A 21,260-nucleotide genomic window follows, 5' to 3' on the forward strand; every position below is an offset into this window, starting at 1 on the left:
ATCCTTGCAGTAGACAGAGTCATTTGCATTAAATCAGGTGTTCTACGTTTTTTTAAAGCAATGTTCGTCTAATACATTTAAGAAAGTTATATCAGTTGCAGGCAAAGTATGGACTATTCTGTTATAATCCTGTATCCAAAGTCAGGAAACAAGAGCAGGTTTGTCAGCAATTGGACTTTCTGTGGGGCATAGATTATTAAGTACACACTGCCCAGCCTGACACTTCTTTGAGTGTTATATTCAGCATCAGAATGCCTCAAATCTTTAGCAGGGTAAAGGGATAGTGTGTGTGATTTTGAAATTGAATTGTCCTCCCCCCTGAAAACGTTTAGCAATGCTTAAAACACATTAGCTGAACCATGTGTGGGGTCTGTTAACCTTGGAAATAGATTACAGCACAAAAGCTTTCACAGCTGGGGGAAGAGGGTTACAAACTCAAAAGATGGTGGAGGATATTAAAGAAAGTTGCGAGAGAGACATGCACAGGATTCAGCCGCTCAATGAGCAGGGAAGATGACAATTAACTTAACTTATTCAAAATGTTTTTTGCAGCCCCCAAACTCCAAAGATAGTTATGTACGATTGAATAGGAAATAGGAAGAACACCACAGCTCAAACTGTATAAAATACATGATTAAAATTAATACTGCACAAAAAAATCCAGAGTTCAATGGAGGTTCCTTGCAGAAGAGATCTATTGAATAAAGGGAAATAGCATGATTATTTAGCAAACAAGGTAAATGTGGTGCATCAGGACTAAGACTGGGAAGCATAAACTAGATTATCATTGACTCATGTCAGTCTCCCAAAAAACTGGACAACCAGATACATATACCCTGAATGACTGATAACCCAGGCAATAAAAAGTCAACTTTAGTTATGCCATCATGTCCACAACATTAATTCCGTAGGATGTGACACTTATGCCACTAATCAGCAATTTTCTGAATAAATCATCTCTCTTCAGTCCAGAGGGGTATGCCTCTTTTGTCATCGCTTCCCATGGAAATAGATAAAGATGGGTCCTTCTCCTGAGTGTTGTTAATAGCACATGCAGATTTTATGTTATTCCAAAAAGATACAGACCTGTTTAACATGAAAAGGAAAAGGAATTGAAACTTAGAGTCAAAGTAAACTGAGAGGTCTCAGAAAAAACAATGGAATCTGGAGCGCAGTTAACAAATTTCCAAACAAGTAACATTCATTGAGACATGTTGAGGTTTGAACCCAGAGTGAATACTCAAACAGTAAAAATACCAAGTTTACCTAAGGCCCTTCCATTTGATACATTAATCTTTTTTGGAATTTTGTAACTAAAACACATTGCAGGATCCAAACCAGAGAGTTGTGTATGTGTAAAATGGACCATGGAAGTCACACATATAAACAGTGCAGTCCTTTGAATTTTCACTGACAGTGGAACATGGGAATGAAAGATTAGGCATGGAAGGCAATTTGTTCTTTCAGCAAATTGCAGCGACCTTTGCCAATTTAAAGGCCATTATACAATGTTATGGTTAACCAGAGGTTTAATCTAGTTGTCTTTGTCATCACTCATTAGCGAGGCCAAAATGAATGTGTCCTCGATTATCTGTTTATGGCAACTGGTTCATTTACATTTCTTTAAATTTCTTGGCACACCAAATATACAAATAACAACAGGATTTATTTTTCTTTTTCATGCTCATTTTTTAACAGGACACTACTCTTATGCTAGTAGTGCATTTGTTGTACTGTTTTAGTTCTTAGTACATAATGTAAATTTCATCTTTATAATATTCATCAACTTTTTTTGGAGGACTATCACTCCCCATACATACAAGTTGTGCGAGGAATCATCCTCATCCACTGGTATGTCTTCTGGAGCCTCATAATTTTTAGAGATGAAACGTTTTTTCATATTGATCATCATCAGTCTCTTCCTATTTCAAGCATAGAGGCTGGTCCTTGTGACAGTGACAATTTTACCATTAATTCTGAAACCCATCGCAAAGAATACACTGGCTACAGAACAAACTGGATTATTGGCAGTCTCCTATGTTCAGCCATTGTTTCTTTTGCTCATGCCACAATCTCTTGTCGCAACTTGTGATTTATATATAGATGAAGAATTATGCTGTTCACAAAATCAACTGCTTTTACATTGACATTGGAATGCGATTATTCCACCTTACACAAATGAGCCTGAGCCGCAGTCCAATAATGAGTGGCTTATATCATGGTGCAATCCTCCTTGCTGACTTCCTGTGTCAAACCTTAAAAACACTAGCATTTCGATCAGGCACTCTATTAGTCCCCATTCACCAAATGTTTTCATCATGCATTTGGTAGTTGCATCACCTCTTATTTGTAGTATGTAATTATTGAGAGACCTCCTCTGCTCGAACAGGGATTGTGGCATGTAGAAAGTGGAGTTCCAATAGGTTGAGACCTCCTGTATGAGGCCTTTTATGGGGATTCTCCTAGCGCACTGAATGATCCTCATTTCTGATGAACATGCAAAATTAGATTGATGCAAATGGTAAAAATGGCACCTTAAAGTATCATCATCCACCTTAGCTAAGACAGTATTTCTGTCAATGTCAGTGGCAGGAAATCCAATGCTAAGGTCTTTGGGTTGAAGCAATTCACAGAGTCTGAGATACTGAATTCTTCCAGATTTTTGCAAGCTGTGTGTGCTTTCTCCATGGAGAATGTTGAAACTGTTGGAAATGTATACCTTGAAAAGCATCAGTAATCGTGCAACCAGTGACTAGCCTTTACCTAACCCTTTGACGGAGACCTCATGTGCAGCAATGTACATGTGGTCTGTAGCTAGTCAAATGAGCTACATGTATTTAGTGGAATAAAAGGATTGCACAGCACTCTCCTTCATTGTATCTGCTAGCAGTTTCAGCACTTAGTGGTGCAGTTGTAGCATAGTAACCGTTGACCAAAAGATCAGGCTTTAAACCCTCCATTTGGACTAATGGCCCCTGCAAATTACAGACACTCCTCCTTCCACCAAATAAAAGTAAGTAGTTCAAGCGCTGACATTTTGGCTAGTTTATGGGTTTGATGGTATGGTGACTCTCTGCTGAACACAGCTTTGGTGGTGGATTGTTGTGTTTATGTTTTATGGGATGGTCCCACCTCAAGTGATGTTCATGGAGGCAGGCTGAATAGGTACTTTGGCATGACCATGCCATTCCTTTTGTTTCTTGTGCCAAGATGCAGTTGCTGAGGCAGATAATGTGAACACATCATGGGTGTCAGGGCTGATTGCCATGTCAACAATCTTTTCATCATCAGCGTCACCTTTCATCTGTTCAGATTCTTCTGTCATAGGAACATTCATCTTTTTTAGGTTCTGTTCTCATAGAATTGGACGTCAGTCCTTCATATGGAACAATTGGTTCCAATTAACATAATGTCCACCTAGCTTCCCAAAACGCACTCGCTGTCTACAGTTAAATACTCATTCGGCCTAAGTGTAAAGATGTCTCAAACTGGGAAGAAGAGCCTAATTATAATGCTAGAGCCACAATTTGTCGAGTAACTAGGCTGAGTTTGCTTTTCCTCGGTAATAGCTGCAACTGTGGCAGGACTTGATGCTGGCTTTTGGGTTTTTGAGAGGATGGGAGCAGATGAAGGTGATATAGAACCAGGTTGAACAGAATTGATCTGCACTTCTTAAAGGCATCTCTTAACTTAAAACAAATCACTGGTTTGCCTTTCTCACTGCCAACTAGTATCATCCTGGATTGCAATTACTGCAGCACTAAGAGACATCTGCTTTGGTTTCATTGATGAAGGTACTATTGTTGATCTAGTGGTGAACATTTCAACATCTTCCTGACTAGAAGAGGGTGCAATGAGTATGCTGTGTTGCACACCGTGACAGGAAAAATAGGCTGGCTTGATCCAAGACATGTCTAAAGACTTATTCTCTTTTGCGGGATGATTTTGGGCCTGTTTCTAATGTGCCTTCTTCTTAAATTACTGTTGATCAACGTGAGCAGTAGCACTTAGCAGAGAGTTCTATGGACTCCAGTATCAGCAAATTTACAGACTTCTATCCATCTGTTTTCAGTCTCGACCTGCAAGCAATCGAAATTAATAAGGAAGACAGTCAGACTTGTCTAGTCAATGCAATACAAATCTTCATCATAACAATAATATACCTAGATGCAAATGAACTGGTTTGTAAAACATGCACTACTCAGAAAAACATTGGTGAACTGCTACGTAATATATATTTGGGAGGTGACGGCTATTCACAAGGTAAACTTACATACGAGAAAATCTACAGGTATAAATTTGGTTTTAGGCTTTATATTAAATATATCCCATTTGCAAATGTAAATTTACAACAAAGTGTAGAAAAATAACATATCTTCACACCATGAAACTGTACTATAAAAGGCATTTTGTGGATCGGACTCATAGAGTTCCTACAGGGCCCATGGTGCACCTTTGGGAGTCTGTGGAGGCCACAAAAGTCAATCATATTAATTAAAAATAGTAATAATATCCATGGCCTACAGACTACTACAGTGAGTCCTATTGCATAATAACAGAAAAATATATACGAAAAAAGGAACAATGAGCAAAAATATCCCTAGGCTAAAAGGGTCTATAACACAATGCTCACAGCAGAAAGCTTTACAAATTGGAATAAAATAGCTAATAATAAAGGATAAAGCACACACTATCTTTTCACTAAATAGTAGAAAAGCACATTGCTCGGCAAGTCAAAAGGCATGAAGAAAAAAGATGCAATGACCACCTAAATGACACCCATTACTTTCGAAAAATTGTGGGTGAGCACATGACAAGAAAGGAGACGGCATGGAGTGCAAAGAGAATGTGGCTGCCTATAAGATACTGGTTTTACACATGCCAAGTAAATAGATGGCATGGAGGTAAAGAAATCATGGCAGCCTGGCTGGGGCCCCTTTGTCTGCCCTCCGCCAACAAATACATGCAGCATTGTAAGGAACGCATTGTACAAATATATACCTAACATGTGCCTGGGCCCTCCAAGGGCTTTTACTTCACCAGTAAAGTAGCAGCGAAGATGTGAAAAAATAAATGAAGGTAAAACACAACAACATGGAAACAAAAAAAAACATAAACTTAAAAAATGGCTAAATACAAACTGTTGTAGGTAACAATTAGACCAGGTTGACATTTTTATAACTTCTGGAAATGAATATTACCATCTCTTAACTTTCTCTAGCATAGCATCAGTAGCAATGTGAAAAATGACTTACAGCAGTCTAGACCCCAATCTGTAACACACCAGAGTATAATTCACAAATATGGACAAAACACTATGAAAATCAGGAAAAATGTATATAACCCTGTTCCTTCACTATCCCAAGATGTCCATTGACCTTAAACTCTTATCCCTTAATCCTAACTGAGCTTGCCATCAACTCTCCAGTGTAAACTCTTGGAAATCTAGCAATGAACAAAATGAAAACAAAGTACCAAAAAAGGAAAAGAAACATCCCAAAAACATGAAACATTTTGTGAAGTACAGCACTAAGCGTGCTTCATTTTGCCCACAAACACAGAACATATTTTTCAATTGATTATTGGTGGCCAGTGTTCAAACAATAGCCCTTTGCATTCAGTTAATTCGTGTGGATCCTGTGCTCTAGCAACAGGATTTATTAAAACAAACAAAATCTAATTTATGTGACGTGGCATAAAATAGGATATTTTTGGGCTTTATGTCTCACATTTGTAACGTAAAGTGCTGGAAATGATCTACAAGTATGCCAGTGTTAAATAGATTTCACCCAAACTAACTCTTAACTTTAGGTCCAAAATGGCGCTTGGCGAAAATTCTTTCTAATTTTATTGACATTATCTTAAAATGCATCTCAATAGGTCCACTCTCTGACATGGATTCTTGAGCAATCAATGGAATAAACTCACAATTTGGCAGCAAAGCCACAATTTTCCATTTCCACTGCCACATTAAACCAATTTTAATGACAAAAAAGTCAGGTAGAAAACAGGTGCTAGTTATAAATTCTATCTTTTTCAAATTGGTATTTTCATGTAAAGAAAATCTCCTGACATAAAACATTGTATATCAAACATTGGACTAAAATTATCATAGTGTAAACAACCACACATTGAAAGAGTTATGTCAAAGAAGGTTGAATGAAAAGGGAAAGCGGCTTTCAAATAGAGGTACAATTAATGGCTGGATGCAGATGAAATGTGATTACAAGTTTGGTGTTCTGACCACCCGAACGCACGTCCGCGGCTGCCAGTAGACCACAGTGCTGACGGTCTTCAGGCTGCCATAATAAGAGTTTACCATGGTGCCGGTGATGTGTCTGCAGAGATCTTGTGGTGGTAGTGATCATTTTTCCACATGTATTGAAGCCTGTGTGAACTTCAACTGCATGTATCGAATGCACATATATGCACAAACCCAAGACATGTTGACCTTCAGGCAGCTACTCAAGACCTGGCTGTTCGATCAGTAGTACCCCCCCAGCGCCTTGAGACCCTCGCAGGTATGTAGTGCGCTTTACAAATGACTGATTGATTGATTGATTGATTGATTGATTGATTAAATGTGGAAAAGTATCATCTACCCATTGCCGGAGTCTGGCCCATATGCAGGCAGTCCAAGCAATAGATATATAAGGCACAAAAAGGACTCACCTGTATATCGCCGCAAACAGGGTCGTAATCCTCGGGGTGGAGATGCTGCTGTGAAGGGGGGACCTGAAGAAAGAGATCCATGTCGAACTCTGATGGGAAGAACAGAAAAGGGATAAATACTCACACTAAATCCTTCATTTCTGCCAAATTGAAGCTGGCTGTCCCACTGCCGCGGTCAGCTCATATAGCGTAAAATGGCGGTCGAACCACCAAACTTGCAGAGGTCGGACTGTAACCACTGTTATGGCGGTTCCCGTACCGCAAAACCCGTAATAAGGCCTTAAATATGCAACATGCACACAGTTGCAGGAGTGTCATGATAGAGGGATGGCAGATATATTGTTAACTGAAAGAAATGTGTTCTCACAGCTGCTTTACTATTGGGAAATGAGTGTACACTGTAGTGCTTAATGTATACTCTGCAGAATGACACATAGACAACACAAACCCCACGCAATAGTAACTTATCACCATGTATTATGAGCAGGTGATTACTGCAGAAAGTGGCACACTTGCATCTCACATGTTCTTTGCGACTTTGCGAAACCTACCGGTATTGACCAATGCAGGCTTTATACTTTTGCAAAACGGCAAACTGTTTTTTTTTATTTACAAAGTTGTTTGTAGTATGGACCAGGCCTCAAAGGCACTGGAGCGATGTACTGCAGGTTTGAGTCACATGGATAGGTTAGATTATTTTGGGAAGGAACAGAGGGATTATATTGACTGCAAAACATAAACAAAATGGGAGGAAGGATTACAGTACAAGAATAATAATAAGATCCATAGTAATAAATATGTATGCTGAAGAAAAAGCAACATTACTATTGATAGAGCATGGTAATTTAGTTTAAATAAGTCTAATGATAGAGCCAAATGTTAGCTAGACACTAACACTAAACCACTTTGCAGAACTGACACATAAGAAAATTTGACTTTTAAAAGACATGCTGATGTGTAGTTTATTTACTTGCGCTAAGCATTCATTTATTTTGTACTTTCATACACAAAGGGCCACACTAGCTTTATTCTTGTCTATTTTTCATATTTTCCTTTTTATATAAATAAATGCCTTTTAGAAATACTGAACCATGCATAATTGTCTTCTTAGATGACCTGAACTTGGTTGCTTAAACTAGTCATTGCTGTAGAATGTGTTGACTTTATAAAAAAGTATTTCTTCTTTATAAAATGCACGCTCTCATTTCATTTAGATACATTAGTTTACGCATTTTCATACACTGCTGAATAGTGAACAGTATATTAAAAACAATAAGGCTTCTTAAATGCTCCATTGATCTCACTATTTTTCAAGAACTCTTTATGGGTTCTACCTAAATTCTGAGGACCTTAATATGAGTTTGGCGGTCCGATTGACTGCCAAACTCAAGGAGGCAGTTTGGCGACTGCCGCAATGGTGGTCCGACTGCCCTATTACAAGTAGGGCAGGTGGGGCACCATTTGACTGCTGTTGCCACCAGGGATCCGCGGTCCCTGGATGTCTTGCAGCAGTCTGAGGCCCCTAATATGCTGACGGTGCCGCTGAGACACCGCCAAGCATATTAGGAGTTATTAGGAGTTTCCTCACTAGCGCAGTTTTCATTGCGTTGAGCCCGCAATGAAAAGTGTGGCGGTGAGGAAACAAGGTGTACCCTCCTGTATGCATGCACCCCAGTTCCTGCAGGGCATGGACTTGGCAGTCCCATTGCAGAGCCTTTTTCATAGGCACTACAGTGGGACCACCAAAGAACTGCCCACCAGAGACAAAAAAAGTCAAAATGGTGGGCAGTTTCTCATGGCTTTGGCAGGCAGCGGAGTGATGGCCCCGCTCCAAGACTGTGAAAGTCATACTAAGGCCCTGAATCTTTGTGACTTAGAATATGGACAATTTCCATTAAGGAACATGCTTGTCATTTTTTTTATTGTTCTTGAATCTAACCATGCCTTTTCTGATATTTCTGTTAACTGACTTATCTGACTACTAATTTGAATAAAAAAGAAAATAAACAATCTATTAATCTCTTGATGAGAAAAAAAGGTTTTTAAATGCATCTGAAACTCCCATCATTGCATTGAGCCCGCAATGAAAAGTGTGGCGGTGAGGAAATAAGATGGGCTCTACAGGGCCCCCTGTTGTCTCTGTGCCAGGGGATGCATGCAGGGTGGCACAAGGTGTGCCCTCCTGTATGCATGCATCCGAGTTCCTGCAGGGCATGGACTTGGCAGTCCCATTGCAGAGCCTTTTTCATAGGCACTACAATGGGACCACCAAAGACCCCGCCCACCAGAGACAAAAAAAGTCAAAATGGCAGGCAGTTTCTCATGTCTTTGGCAGGCAGCGGCGTGATGGCCCCACTACAAGACTACGAAAGTCATAATAAGGCCCTGAATCTTAGGGGCATATGTATGAAACCAAAATTTAGTCGCAAACGCTGCGAATCGCAAAAAACAGCGTTTGCGACTAAATTTTCGCAATTTCTTATGTATGACACACATTCCTTGGAAAAATTAAGAAATCGCTAAATTAGCGATTTCTTAGGCTGCAAAACTGAAAAATTGCGAATATGTTTGCGATTTCTTAAATAGCGTTTTTTTTGACTTAGCGAAATTCGCAATAAGGATATCGCAATATAAGAATTCGCTAGCAAATGTATGAAAAAGTCGCTAATTGCGATTTCACGAAATTCGCAAATTAAGAAATCGCAATTAACACCAATTGCATGCAGGTGGTAAACTGGTGCAAGGTACATAAACCACCCCACAATGCAACAGCAATGGCAGCAATGTTCGTGATAGCCAGGAGGCTACGTATTCGGCTCTTGCACAGAGGAGAATGAGACAGGAACGTATATTCAGGCTGCGCATCACTCTGTTCCAGCAACCTGAAGAGGACATCTATGACAAGTACAGACTGCACCCACAGACCATAATGGACCTGATTGAGGAGCTGAAGCCCTACTTGGAACACCCTACACGCAGGACACAAACAATTCCCACACATGTGCAGGTCCTGTGCTCCCTGCACCTCCTGGCGTCAGGGAGTTTTCAACGGGTAATAGCGGAGGTTGGTGGGGTGTCACAGAGTGCACTTTCGCGCTTCTTACATGCCTTTCTAGATGCAATGCTACAGAGGCTCTCACAGCACATATACTTCCCCACCACCCAACAGGCATTACAGCAAACAAAACTGGAGTTCTACCAAATTGCACGTTTCCCCCACGTCATTGGCTGCATTGATGGGACCCATGTGGCCATCACACCCCCATCAGCAACTGAATATGTCTACAGAAACCGGAAATGCTATCATTCCCTCAATATACAGATGGTGTGCAACGCAAAGTATATCATCACTGACATTGTCCCCAAATACCCCGGCAGTACACATGACTCTTTCATCTTTAGACACAGTGGAATACACAGACGTCTGAGTGCTGGAGAGTTTGGGGAGGGATAACTGCTAGGTAAATACATGGCACACATCAATACATCCACTACATCACTTGAGGGGGGGGACATTGACTTACCTATTGTGTCTATCCCTGCAGGTGACAGTACCTATGCAGTGCGGGACTTCATCCTGACCCCATATCTGGATCCTGCAAATGCAAGTGAGAGGAGCTACAACAGGGCACACAGATCTACACGCAGCGTCATTGAGCGTACCTTTGGAATCCTGAAGAGCCGCTTCAGGTGCCTGCATAAAAGTGGAGGCGCACTGCAATACAGCCCTGAGACCTGCTGTAAAATCATGGCAAGCTGTGCAATGCTACATAACATGGCAATGAGGAAAGGCACCACAATTGATGTGACCGATACAGACACATCGGATGACGAGCGCCCTGCTCCCCTGCCAGAACTGCATCAGGAGTCGGGGCAGCTGCTGGACGCCAGAGACGGACTGAGATCACACAAAACTACTTCTAGGTGAGCAATGATGACATGAGACAAAAAAGCTTGATAATGTGTGCAGTGTTTATTCACACTTCACAATTATGAAAATTGTAGCTGTCCCCAGCACATGCTATGCACACAGTGCAGGTAAGGCACAAGTAACTGTGCACATAGCATAGTAGGGTTACTTCACCCTGTTTGCATTAAGTGTCACCGCACAGTTCACCTCCTTCAGTGACGCATTGGTGGTGTTTGGCGTCCAGGCTGAGTGCCCCCCATGGTGTTCCCTTGTCCTGCACCCTGTCTGGCACTGCGTCGTTTGTCCCCTGGCAATGTAGGAGTGATGCTGCTCCTACTGGAGGTGTCTTCACTCTCGGCAGAGGCCATGAGTGCACTGCCACCTGCGTTGGCCGTCTGCAGCTGCTCCACAGCAGTGGTGACCTGTGCAAGTCCTTGGGCTATATCCTGGCAGCAGTGCGCCATTTCGACCTGCACAGTCACACTTCTGCGTGTGAGGGTGTTGGTGGTGGTGCAGAGGTGGTTCACAGCCTTTGTATAGTTGTGAAGGCGTGCATTGGCACATCGGCCAGCCCTATCACTGAAGGCCAGGTTGTGCCTCAAAGTGTCAAATAGATCATGGATGGCACCTGCCATGGCCATGATACTCTCCCCCATGTTTTTCTGGTCCTTGTGGATACGGCATAGCTGCCTATTGATTGACCTAAGTGATTTGCTTTGCAGGCGCTGTTCCTGCAGCATGCCATGTTCCAGGCCTGAGAAGACGGATTCTTCGGCTTTAGTCGCAGTGCTGCTCCTGGGCCTTGACCTACGTGTGTTCTGTGTTCGAATCCTTGGCCTTGGTGAGTCCTGAATGGGCATGTGTGACACACCCTGACTCCCCTCTCTCCTGTCACTGTAATCCCCTGTGGCCGGTAATTCGTCCTCAAATCGAGGCAGTGGGGGCACATGTGCGCGCTTCCTGCGCTGGATTGGAATCTGCTCAGTCTCGTCACTGGAGTCCTCAGGCTGTGCAGGCTTCTCTCCCTCTGCGCTGTCTTCACGTGCCCTGGATTGTGCTGTGGATGTAAAGGGGACTACATGAGCTTGTGTCTTTGTCTGCAATTGGCAATCAATAAAGTTCCTACAGTTTGTTTTGGCTAACCTCTGACACTGTATCATTCACTTATCCCCAACCCACATGTTGCATTAGATTTCCTTTGTCTCATGGACACATTGTCAGACATAGTACTACAAGTCCCATGATGCATTGCTGGGTGTGCTGTAAGACTTGGACTGGAATGACATTTTGTGAGGTTACTATGCGCATTTGGGGAAGTGTGCATGGGATGGGGATGAGTGCAGATTGATTTTGCATGCATCTTACCTTGGCTGCTGGATGCAGGGTCGGAGCTGTCTATGTCAGCCACACCACCGATGCTCTCAGGCAGGAGAGTGGACTCCAAAAGCTCCTCGTGGGGTGTTGGCTGTTCTGCTGTGGATGGTCCTCCTCCAGTCTGATTTGCGTCCTTCAGTCTGACTGCCACCCTCTCCTTCGACCTCTGGCGCATGTCATACCATCGCTTGCGCAATTCTTCAATGGTACGATTGGTCACTCCCACTGCATTCACCTTACTTTGGATGTCCAGCCAAATTTTCCTTTTCCTCGCCTCCGGGACACGCAGTGCCTTCTTGATAAAAAGGAGCTCATGGCTGCACACCATCTCCTCAATGAGGACCTCCTGCTACTTTTCTGAAAACTTGTGCTTCCTCTTCCTCTTCTCTGCATCCTTGCCTTCCTGTTGTTTGTTGGAAGCCATTGCTGGTTGCTCTCTCCTGGGATGCCTCCTCACACTCTCCAAGCAGCCTCTGGGTGTGGCTCAGGTGAGCAGGTGCAGGAAATCACTCCAGTTTCCTGTTTGTGATGACATCAGGCTGCACCTGGATTGCAGATTCACGTTTTTGCGATTTCTTAATTTGCGACTTTCGCTATTAAGAAATCGCAAATGAGGTTTCTGAGAATATTTTGCGATTTTTAAGAAATCGCAAAATATTTGCGATTTATTTTTTACATCCCGCTTTGCGAATCTCAATTTGCTAATCACAAAATATCGCAAATTGGGATTCGCTAAACGGGAGTTTGATACATATGCCCCTTAGTGACTTAGAATAGGGACTATTTCTATGAAGGAACATGCTTGTCATTTTTTTATTTATTGTTCTTGAATCTAACCAAGCCTTTTCTGATATTTATGTTAACTGACTTATCTGACTGCTAATTTGAATAAAAAAGAAAATAAACAATCTATTAATCTCTTAATGAGAAAAAAATGTTTTAAAATGAGTCTGAAACTCCCGTCATTGACTGAACTAAATTGCCTGTAATGATGATATTGATTAAGAGGGAAACATAAATTCCAGAACCTCGCCTACCTGTTGGGGGACTTCCTTGCTGCCCTGCCGCCTCAGCGTTGCTGCCGCCAATCCTGGGCTTCTTCTTGCTGTGTGTCTCCCCCGCCGCCGCCACTACACCTCGCGGCCGAGAGCGGGGGGAGACTACAGCCCCCAGACTCCTTTGCGGGCCCTGACGCCACCTACGCGCCCGGAGGCGCACAAAAGATCGCGGCTCCCTCGGGGGAGCGGGAAACCTAAATTCCAGAACCTCGCCTACCTGTTGGGGGACTTCCTTGCTGCCCTGCCGCCTCAGCGATGCTGCCGCCAATCCTGGGCTTCTTCTTGCTGTGTGTCTCCCCCGCCGCCGCCACTACACCTCGCGGCCGAGAGCGGGGGGAGACTACAGCCCCCAGACTCCTTTGCGGGCCCTGACGCCACCTACGCGCCCGGAGGCGCACAAAAGATCGCGGCTCCCTCGGGGGAGCGGGAAACCTAAATTCCAGAACCTCGCCTACCTGTTGGGGGACTTCCTTGCTGCCCTGCCGCCTCAGCGTTGCTGCCGCCAATCCTGGGCTTCTTCTTGCTGTGTGTCTCCCCCGCCGCCGCCACTACACCTCGCGGCCGAGAGCGGGGGGAGACTACAGCCCCCAGACTCCTTTGCGGGCCCTGATGCCACCTACGCGCCTGGAGGCGCACAAAAGATTGCGGCTCCCTCCGCGTCGCGGGACGCACGCGGGCGGCGCCGGGCTAAGCCCGGGCAAAGGGCGGGCCGTTGTGTGGCCGTTAGGAGGCCGGAGGAGGTTGGGTCGGACCACCCCCTTGAGCGGTGCGGACTGTGCTACAACTGCAAGCACTTTACGGTTCTGCTTAAAGGGAACAGTTAGGCTAGTCTTGTTGTTTATTGTATCGTGATTCGGTGACACTGTTATACTGTTATCATACAGGTCATATCCCTTAGCGTATTGTTAGTCATCGTTATTCACGCTATAGGAAACATATGTGATCTGGCCATCATTGGTATATCAGTGGTACTTATGGTCTTGGTGTTGGCTCTTTAAACTTGATATTCTACTGTTAATTTTATCCTGTTATCAATTGTTGTAATTGTCAAATAACGTGATTTGTGTTTTCTCATGGCAAAAGCTAAAATCACAATGGATAACTACTTTGTTAAAAGAGTTAGCAAAATTAACAGTGAAAGAAGGAAATCGTTGGGTAAGGAGTCCTTCATAGATAATACGCAGCTGCCCCTCGATGTTAGTATTAATACTCCTGCCATAGTGGACCTCTCAATTGAAGCATCCTTAATGGAAAATTTGACTTATTCTCCCTTGGATGATGATAATGATGCTCAAAGTTGTGCTGTATTGGCGTCCCCAAAAGAGATTGTATCACCTCCTTCCCCCCGAGAAGAGTGGTTAGAAAATGTAGGAAGCTTCCAACCAAGAGGGTAAGCGTTCATCACAAACCATTGTCGGACCAATCTCAGAGAAGCACCGTGGTCCACACTGAGACTCCGTCCACTAATAAGGTTGAAAGCTCTGCTTTATCGGGGCTTATTGCTAAGATATTTGAGGAAAAATTTGCATTAACGATTAAACCTCTTGTGGAGAAAATTGAACTGTTGTCGAATGAGGTACTGAGACTGGGTGGTCTTTTAGATAAGTTGAAACAGCCTACAAATGCGCCTGAGGCACTAACACAACCTGTTCACTCTGCTCTGTTGCCTATACCTGAGGTTGGGAATTCCATCAGTTCTATCAGTACTACGAGACTACCGCGACAAGTTGGCAGTAGTATTAGAACTAATTCAGTTCCATCTAGTAGTGAGGGGTCTAGAGCTTTAGTGCATAAACCACACTGTGTCAATCTTCCACCAGCCTGTGAACCTTATGTCATCGTTCTCTCTAATGTCCCACCCCTTGACCAAGCAACACCTAATTTCCATGAGGAAACTCACGATTCACTTAAACGGAAATCAGTTGCTTGGTTAAATAAAAATTGTGGCTTTCCTACAAATTTTTCTGATCAAATATTGTCCACTAGACGAGTCTGCTGGATAGGTAATACAAGGAAAACATGTAAGGGGGATTGTGTCATTATAAATTTTAGACACCCCCAACATGTTGCTACAGTCCTATTAAGAGCAGCATCTCTTATATCGGGGGAGAATGTTGTGGGTGTACACTCTTTGGGTTATTTTTATAGACATTTAGACAGGCCAGTGCAAATTATGAACAGGGAAAGATTTATGTATACTGAAAGCCTGCCAATCTTTGATATTCCAACGGAGAACAGATATACAGCACTGAGTTCACTAGATGCTAATGATTGACTCCCAAAGGCTGATAAAAAACATATAATTTCAGTACCAGCATTAGTTAACCAGGCGAGGGGGTCCCTTATATGTAGTGAAGTTCTTGTTTCACAAATTATACTACCATCAAGGCCACTGGACGCGTCTGTAGACGAGTTGTCAAACAATATCGGGATTTCGTGTGACCGGCTGGGTGAGTTAGCTGGAGCAGATATGGTTCTGAAGTCCCATCCAGCGTTAGAGGCGTCAAGTAATATTAAAGATAATCACAAAGCGGAAGCAGTAAATTCTCTAGCCACACTTGTGGAAGATACTATCAGCGATGATAATATATTAGGAAAATCTCCTCTATGTGTAAACGATAATTCTAATATTAGGTTGCTATCTTGGAATATAGCTGGCCTATCCAGGAACTTAAAGGATGTAGTATGGTGTTCATATATTGAAAATTATGACATTATCCTTTTACAAGAGACCTGGATGGTTGAAACCCCCCATAGATTAGGATATAAAACCTTTAAATCTAAAGCAATATCATCAAACAGAGGAAGGGCATCCGGGGGGTTGGTCATCTGGGTCAAAGTTACCTTGGAAATAGAGGTTAGTCAGCTATCCATCCCCTCCCCTGATTTGCTAGGTCTTAAAATTGTGACTAGTGGGAAAAGAGCTATCCACCTAATAAACATTTACAATAGACCGTATCCTTCTAACAAGGAATCAAAGGTGGTAGAAATTCTGGATTCCACTTTGGAAGATTTAGGACATAATGCCCATGTTTTAGTTTGTGGAGATTTTAATTGTAAATATGAACCCATTCAGGGCCTAGATAGACTGTTTGATGAACAAGATGCTGCCAGTGATATTATGCCCCTGGAGACCTCAAGTTTTGTTAAAAGTTCAATAGCTGCCACACAGATTTTACAGATGACTGTGTCACATGACTTAAAAGCATGTAATGGTCGTTTTTTTTCAGATAGACCACCAGCTCCCACTTACTTTAAGGGAAACTCTAGGTCACACATAGATTTTGTAATGGCCTCTCGGAACCTATGGGGATCATTAATTGACTTTAAGATCGATTCCAGAACGGAGAGTGATCATTTTCCTCTCCAATTATGGTTAGACTCTGCTCCCTTTTTCCTTAGACCATATGTAGAAGGCCCATTAAACTCTCCAGCGGGGGAGTTACAGATATCTAACAATAGGCATGCTCTAAAATGGTCATATATCTTGGGTAAAAAAGAAGCGTTGACCAACATTTATAACAAATTCAATGAAATCATTGGAACACCCCAGTTGCCCTCAATAGGAAAACAGGGTGTTGTAGAATTACATTATAAGTTGGTCGACGCCTTGAACCCCCTTTTGAGCAAAGTATATAAAAAAGAGGGAAATAGAAATAAGGAGCATTTAGAATTGGAAAATCAATGGTATAACCAAGACTGTAGAAAAGCAAAATCAAGGTTGATTCTGGCAGTAAAACATGGAAGTCAAATTGACATAAAAAGTGCAAGAATCACCTATAAAACCACTATGAACCAAGCAAAAAAAGCATGGGATGCTGATCTATGGGAGGACTTATTGGATGTAGCTAAGCTACATGATCAAAGTACATTCTGGACTCTAATTGCTAAGGGAAATAAGAAGGGTAGATCACCTAAGGATATTTTTTGGGATGAAACTACTTGGTGTGATCACTTTTCTAAGCTTTACTCTAATAGCAAGGATTATTTGCCCTCTGATAATGTAGGAAAAAATTTAGACAATAGTATTGTACCATTACATTTCAGCTTATAAGAAACTAATGAGGCATTATTCGCTGTTAAAATGGGTAAAGCCCCTGGTCCTGACAAAATCCCTGGTGACCTATTGAAACATGATGTGGAGGTGTGGGGACCATACATAAACTTTTTAAGTAATTCAATTGTGGCTGGAACTCCGATCCCAGAATCGTGGAAAGGGGCAGTAATTATAACAATTTTCAAAAAAGGTGATCGCCATGATCCTTGCAATTACCGCCCCATTAGTTTAATAGATATTTTACAAAAAAAAATTGCCAGACATATTTTAAATAATAGATTGGATTGAGGAGACAAAGATATTAACCAAATACCAAGCAGGTTTTAGGTCTAAAATCAGCACAGTCGATCAGGTGTTCAGGTTTATGTGCATTTGCTGGAAATATATTAATATTAGGAAGGGTAGTCTTTATGTGGCGTTTATGGACTTAAGGGCCGCCTTCGACCTTGTTCCTCGTAAGTTGTTGTGGTCTACGTTAAGGAAAATGAAGGTCCCAGGTGAGCTACTTAATGAACTCATTAAGCTACATACAGGGAATTATGCTAAAATTAGATGGGGGAAGGCTGGTGAATTATCAAAAGCCATTTCTGTAGATCGAGGCGTACGCCAAGGCTGCGTTTTAGCCCCCACACTTTTTTCGCTGTATGTTAATGATATTCCAAGCTACCTAAGGAATTGTGTCCATGACTCCCCGAAACTGGATGGAGAAATAATTACGTCCCTATTATTTGCTGACAATACTATTCTTATTTCTCAGACCCCGAGAGGTTTGCAAAATTTGGTTAACTCCTTCCAAAGTTATTGTGTGGAGAAGGGGTTAGAAATGAATCCAACTAAAACCAAATATATGGCTATAAATTCCAAAAAAACCCTCAGGAAAAATCTCTTCCTAGAGAATCGTATATTGGAACGGGTAGGAAGTTTCAATTATCTGGGTCTGACGCTGGATAGTAATTTGACTTGGAAAGGACAGCTGAATAAAAGCACACTATTGCTTAAACAAAATTTACTGCCGATCTTAAAAGTGCATGGCGCAAGCTATTCTAAAGCCATTTCTCCAGCACTTGAGGTATTTAAAGCTAAAGCCCAATCGGCAGCCCTCTATGGTGCTGAGGTATGGGGATATTGTAGTACCAATAAATTTGGGAAGGCAGAAAACAATTTTGTGCGTAGTCTACTTAAAATACCGATTAGACCCCCCGTTGTCCCCGTATTTATGGATATTAATCTTAATAGAACAGAGCACGTAGCATCATTGAGACCACTGTTGTACTGGGTTAGGGTTTGGATAACCCCAGAGCTGAGGGATTACAAGTTTGGCTTGATCGAACTAATTAAGATTGACGAGTACCTAAAAACCCCGTGGCTGAAGTATATATGTATGTGGTTTAAGAGACTAGGGCTTTTACATTTTTGGGAGGAGCCTCAGAATATGACTCAGCTCTCCAAAAAAATTCTAAAGGATACTTTCTGGTCTTATGTTAACGGTGAGCTAATCCTTGGATCTACGATTGGCACATTGACCCAGAAATTCCTAAATATAAAAGACACACCCAAATTTGAAGAATTTATGGATGAGATTGCCCCTCCACTAGCAAAATCACTATATTTGCAATTCAGGTACGGGGTTTTACTGATCAGCGCTTACACATGTAGGTGGGTCGGTGAAAACGGTTTGGATCTGTGCACCTTGTGTTCATTAGGGGCTAGGGAAGATGATGTTCATCTACTCTTCTTCTGTCCGGCTTACAAGAAACCGAGGCTCTGTTGGATCAAACCCCTTTGTAAACACGTGGGGGTTAGGTCATACAGAGCAGCGGAGCGCATATTAAAATCTGACACCTCACAATTAGTGGTATTTGGTATAAGTAGATTTTTATTTAATGTGCATATTATTAGGGAACGGTTTGGTCATAAACTGTAATTGCAGGGGGGGGAATTTATTGATCTCCCCGCTTTATGGTATTATGTCATCTAGTCTACCTCAGTTTTTAGATAATGGTCTGGTTTTTAACTAATTTAATATTCTTATTTATATCTTATATTTGGTATTGCCTAATTCATGGAGATAAAATCACCTTATGTCTATTGTATATAATTGTATATCATGGCTTTGTATGTAAATGTTCATTTATTGTTGCCTTTGGCTTTTATGGCTGTAAAGATGTTTTGACTTATGCTCCAGAGCACACCAGAATACCGAAGAATACACTGGTCATTGTATCGGCTCCGGAATACTCGCATCATTGTTGTGTGACTCATAGCACCTTTCATATTTCCAAATTGAATTGGTTGCTGCTATTCATGTAATTAGGTTACCGCGCCTCTCCATACCAGTACCCTCAATTGGGAATTTCCCCAATCCCACCCTACCTCCTTTTCTATGCCCCAAGATGCTCGAGTGATCTAACGTACCTCAGTGCGACCGCTGTAAACCCTTCCTGGCATTATTGCAATTGCCTCACTGCTTGCCCCCTGCTATTACGCTTGGCTAAAATTCCCTCAGGCATGTTATGTTATGTTATGTTATAGAGACTTATATAGCGCACGGCTGCCCCAGCCAAGGGGCGTCCCGGCGCTGCGAAAAAAACCTAATGCAGAGAGAGAGGAACGCAAAGAGAGAGAAGCAGTTATTGAAAAAGGTGAGTTTTGATAGCCTTTCTAAAGGTCAAAAGGTCCTGCATGCCACGGATGGTTTCCGGAAGACTATTCCATGACTTGGCAGCCAGGAAGCTAAAGGATCGGCCGCCTACTCTGGTCAGTCTGATGCGAGGAATGGTCGCAAGATGTTGTCCCTCTGATCGAAGCGACCTCCTAGGAGTGTACTCCGACAGGAGGGGGCACAGCATTGGGGGAGAGGCGGTTTTAAGGATTTTAAAGGCTAAACATAGTGCCTTAAACTGGATCCTTTTGCCCACCGGGAGCCAGTGTAATTTTTTCAAGGCTCCGGTCGTCGAGGATTGGCGAGGAAGGCCTACCAGCACCCTGGCAGCCGCGTTCTGGACTCTCTGTAGTCTGGAGATTTCGGCAAGGTTCGCCCCTAATAAAAGAGAACTGGCATAATCCAGTCTCGAAAGGATGGTCGCCTGAACAATTATCTGGCGGGTGTGGCAGTCGAAGAACCTCAAAATAGGTCTGAGGTTACGTAGAGTGCCGAAGCAGGTGGCCGCCACCTTTTTAGTATGGTGCGTAAACCTCAGTGCCGAGTCCACCCAGACTCCCAGATTTTTAACGCATTCCTTAGGCTTAGGAGGTTCGCCCAAGACATCAGGCCACCAGCTATCACCCCAGGACGCGGTATTCTTCCCCAGGAGCAGTATCTCTGTTTTCCCCGCGTTGAGTTGGAGAAAAATGTAATTTCTACATCCTGATGATGATCCCAATATTGATTCTACGGGATCGAAAGGTCGTCGACCTTATATACACTGTAAACGCAATTGAATTATTTACTGATGTGTACCGTTGTCTCTACATATTGTTTGCTTGTTGCATTTCTTTATAAAATTTACAAGCATTTTTTAACTGACTGAGCCATTTTCTGAATTTGTGAATTTCTGTTCATTTGTGTCTTTGTTATATATGTTGCGTTGGACGCAGGATTGTGTCCCACTATATTCTTGTGTTTTATGTGATTTGATACATTATTGCATTTTCTGTCCTACTGGACAGGTTTAATATAGCACTGATTTCAGGCCTATAATCATTTTTTTCTGTGTGTGAATCTCCCCTGTCAGGGACTATTTTGTAATTGTAACATACTACCACCCAAGGTCCCTGACCATTACAATTAAGTTCCCTTGTTAATTAAACGCATTCTTAACCTCTTCAGTGCCCATGACGAGATAGTCTCGTCATGGAGCACGGTTGTGCTGTGCCCATGACGAGACTATCTCGTCATGAACCCCACCCACTAGTGCAACGCCCGGCACAGGAGGGGGAAAGGGCGTGGCACTGAAGGGATTAAAAAAGATATCAATGATTCATTTGTCTGGGGACGAACATGGCAAAAAGCTAGAGTCTATCTTTATAAGTCAAGGGTTGAACTAATTAAATTAAATTGTCTTACACGCTATCAAGCCCCGTTCGGCTGCCTACTTGGTATATACAACCTCGAAAGGGCTTTGTATAACGGCAAGGGTAGCCACCCCAGAACTAGAGGCCGTAACATCTGGTCCTCAATAATAAAGTG

At 42.6% G+C, this 21,260-nt stretch overlaps 1 protein-coding gene across 9 annotated transcripts in view; it reads right to left on the reverse strand.

Annotated features, from left to right (window-relative positions):
• Nucleotides 1–1,647: 1,647 nt before the first annotated feature.
• LOC146810842 (uncharacterized) overlaps nucleotides 1,648–21,260 on the reverse strand; it is a 128,772-nt gene continuing 109,159 nt past the window's right edge. For 8 of the 9 annotated variants that reach the window (XR_014966635.1, XR_014966631.1, XM_085617858.1 and 5 more), the window contains 2 exons: nucleotides 6,673–6,761; nucleotides 1,648–4,079 (listed from right to left, as the gene is read on the reverse strand). Coding sequence is in view for 7 of the 9 variants with exons in the window: in XM_085617863.1 (XP_085473989.1) it covers nucleotides 4,055–4,079; nucleotides 6,673–6,761 (114 nt within the window). In the remaining 2 variants the exon portion in view is untranslated. Of the gene's footprint in view, nucleotides 4,080–6,672; nucleotides 6,762–9,958; nucleotides 10,269–21,260 lie in introns of those variants that run through there. The other variant, XM_085617861.1, reaches the window with a different exon arrangement.

This window comes from Triturus cristatus, chromosome 7 (genome assembly GCF_964204655.1).
Source record: "Triturus cristatus chromosome 7, aTriCri1.1, whole genome shotgun sequence".
Classification (NCBI taxonomy): domain Eukaryota; kingdom Metazoa; phylum Chordata; class Amphibia; order Caudata; family Salamandridae; genus Triturus; species Triturus cristatus.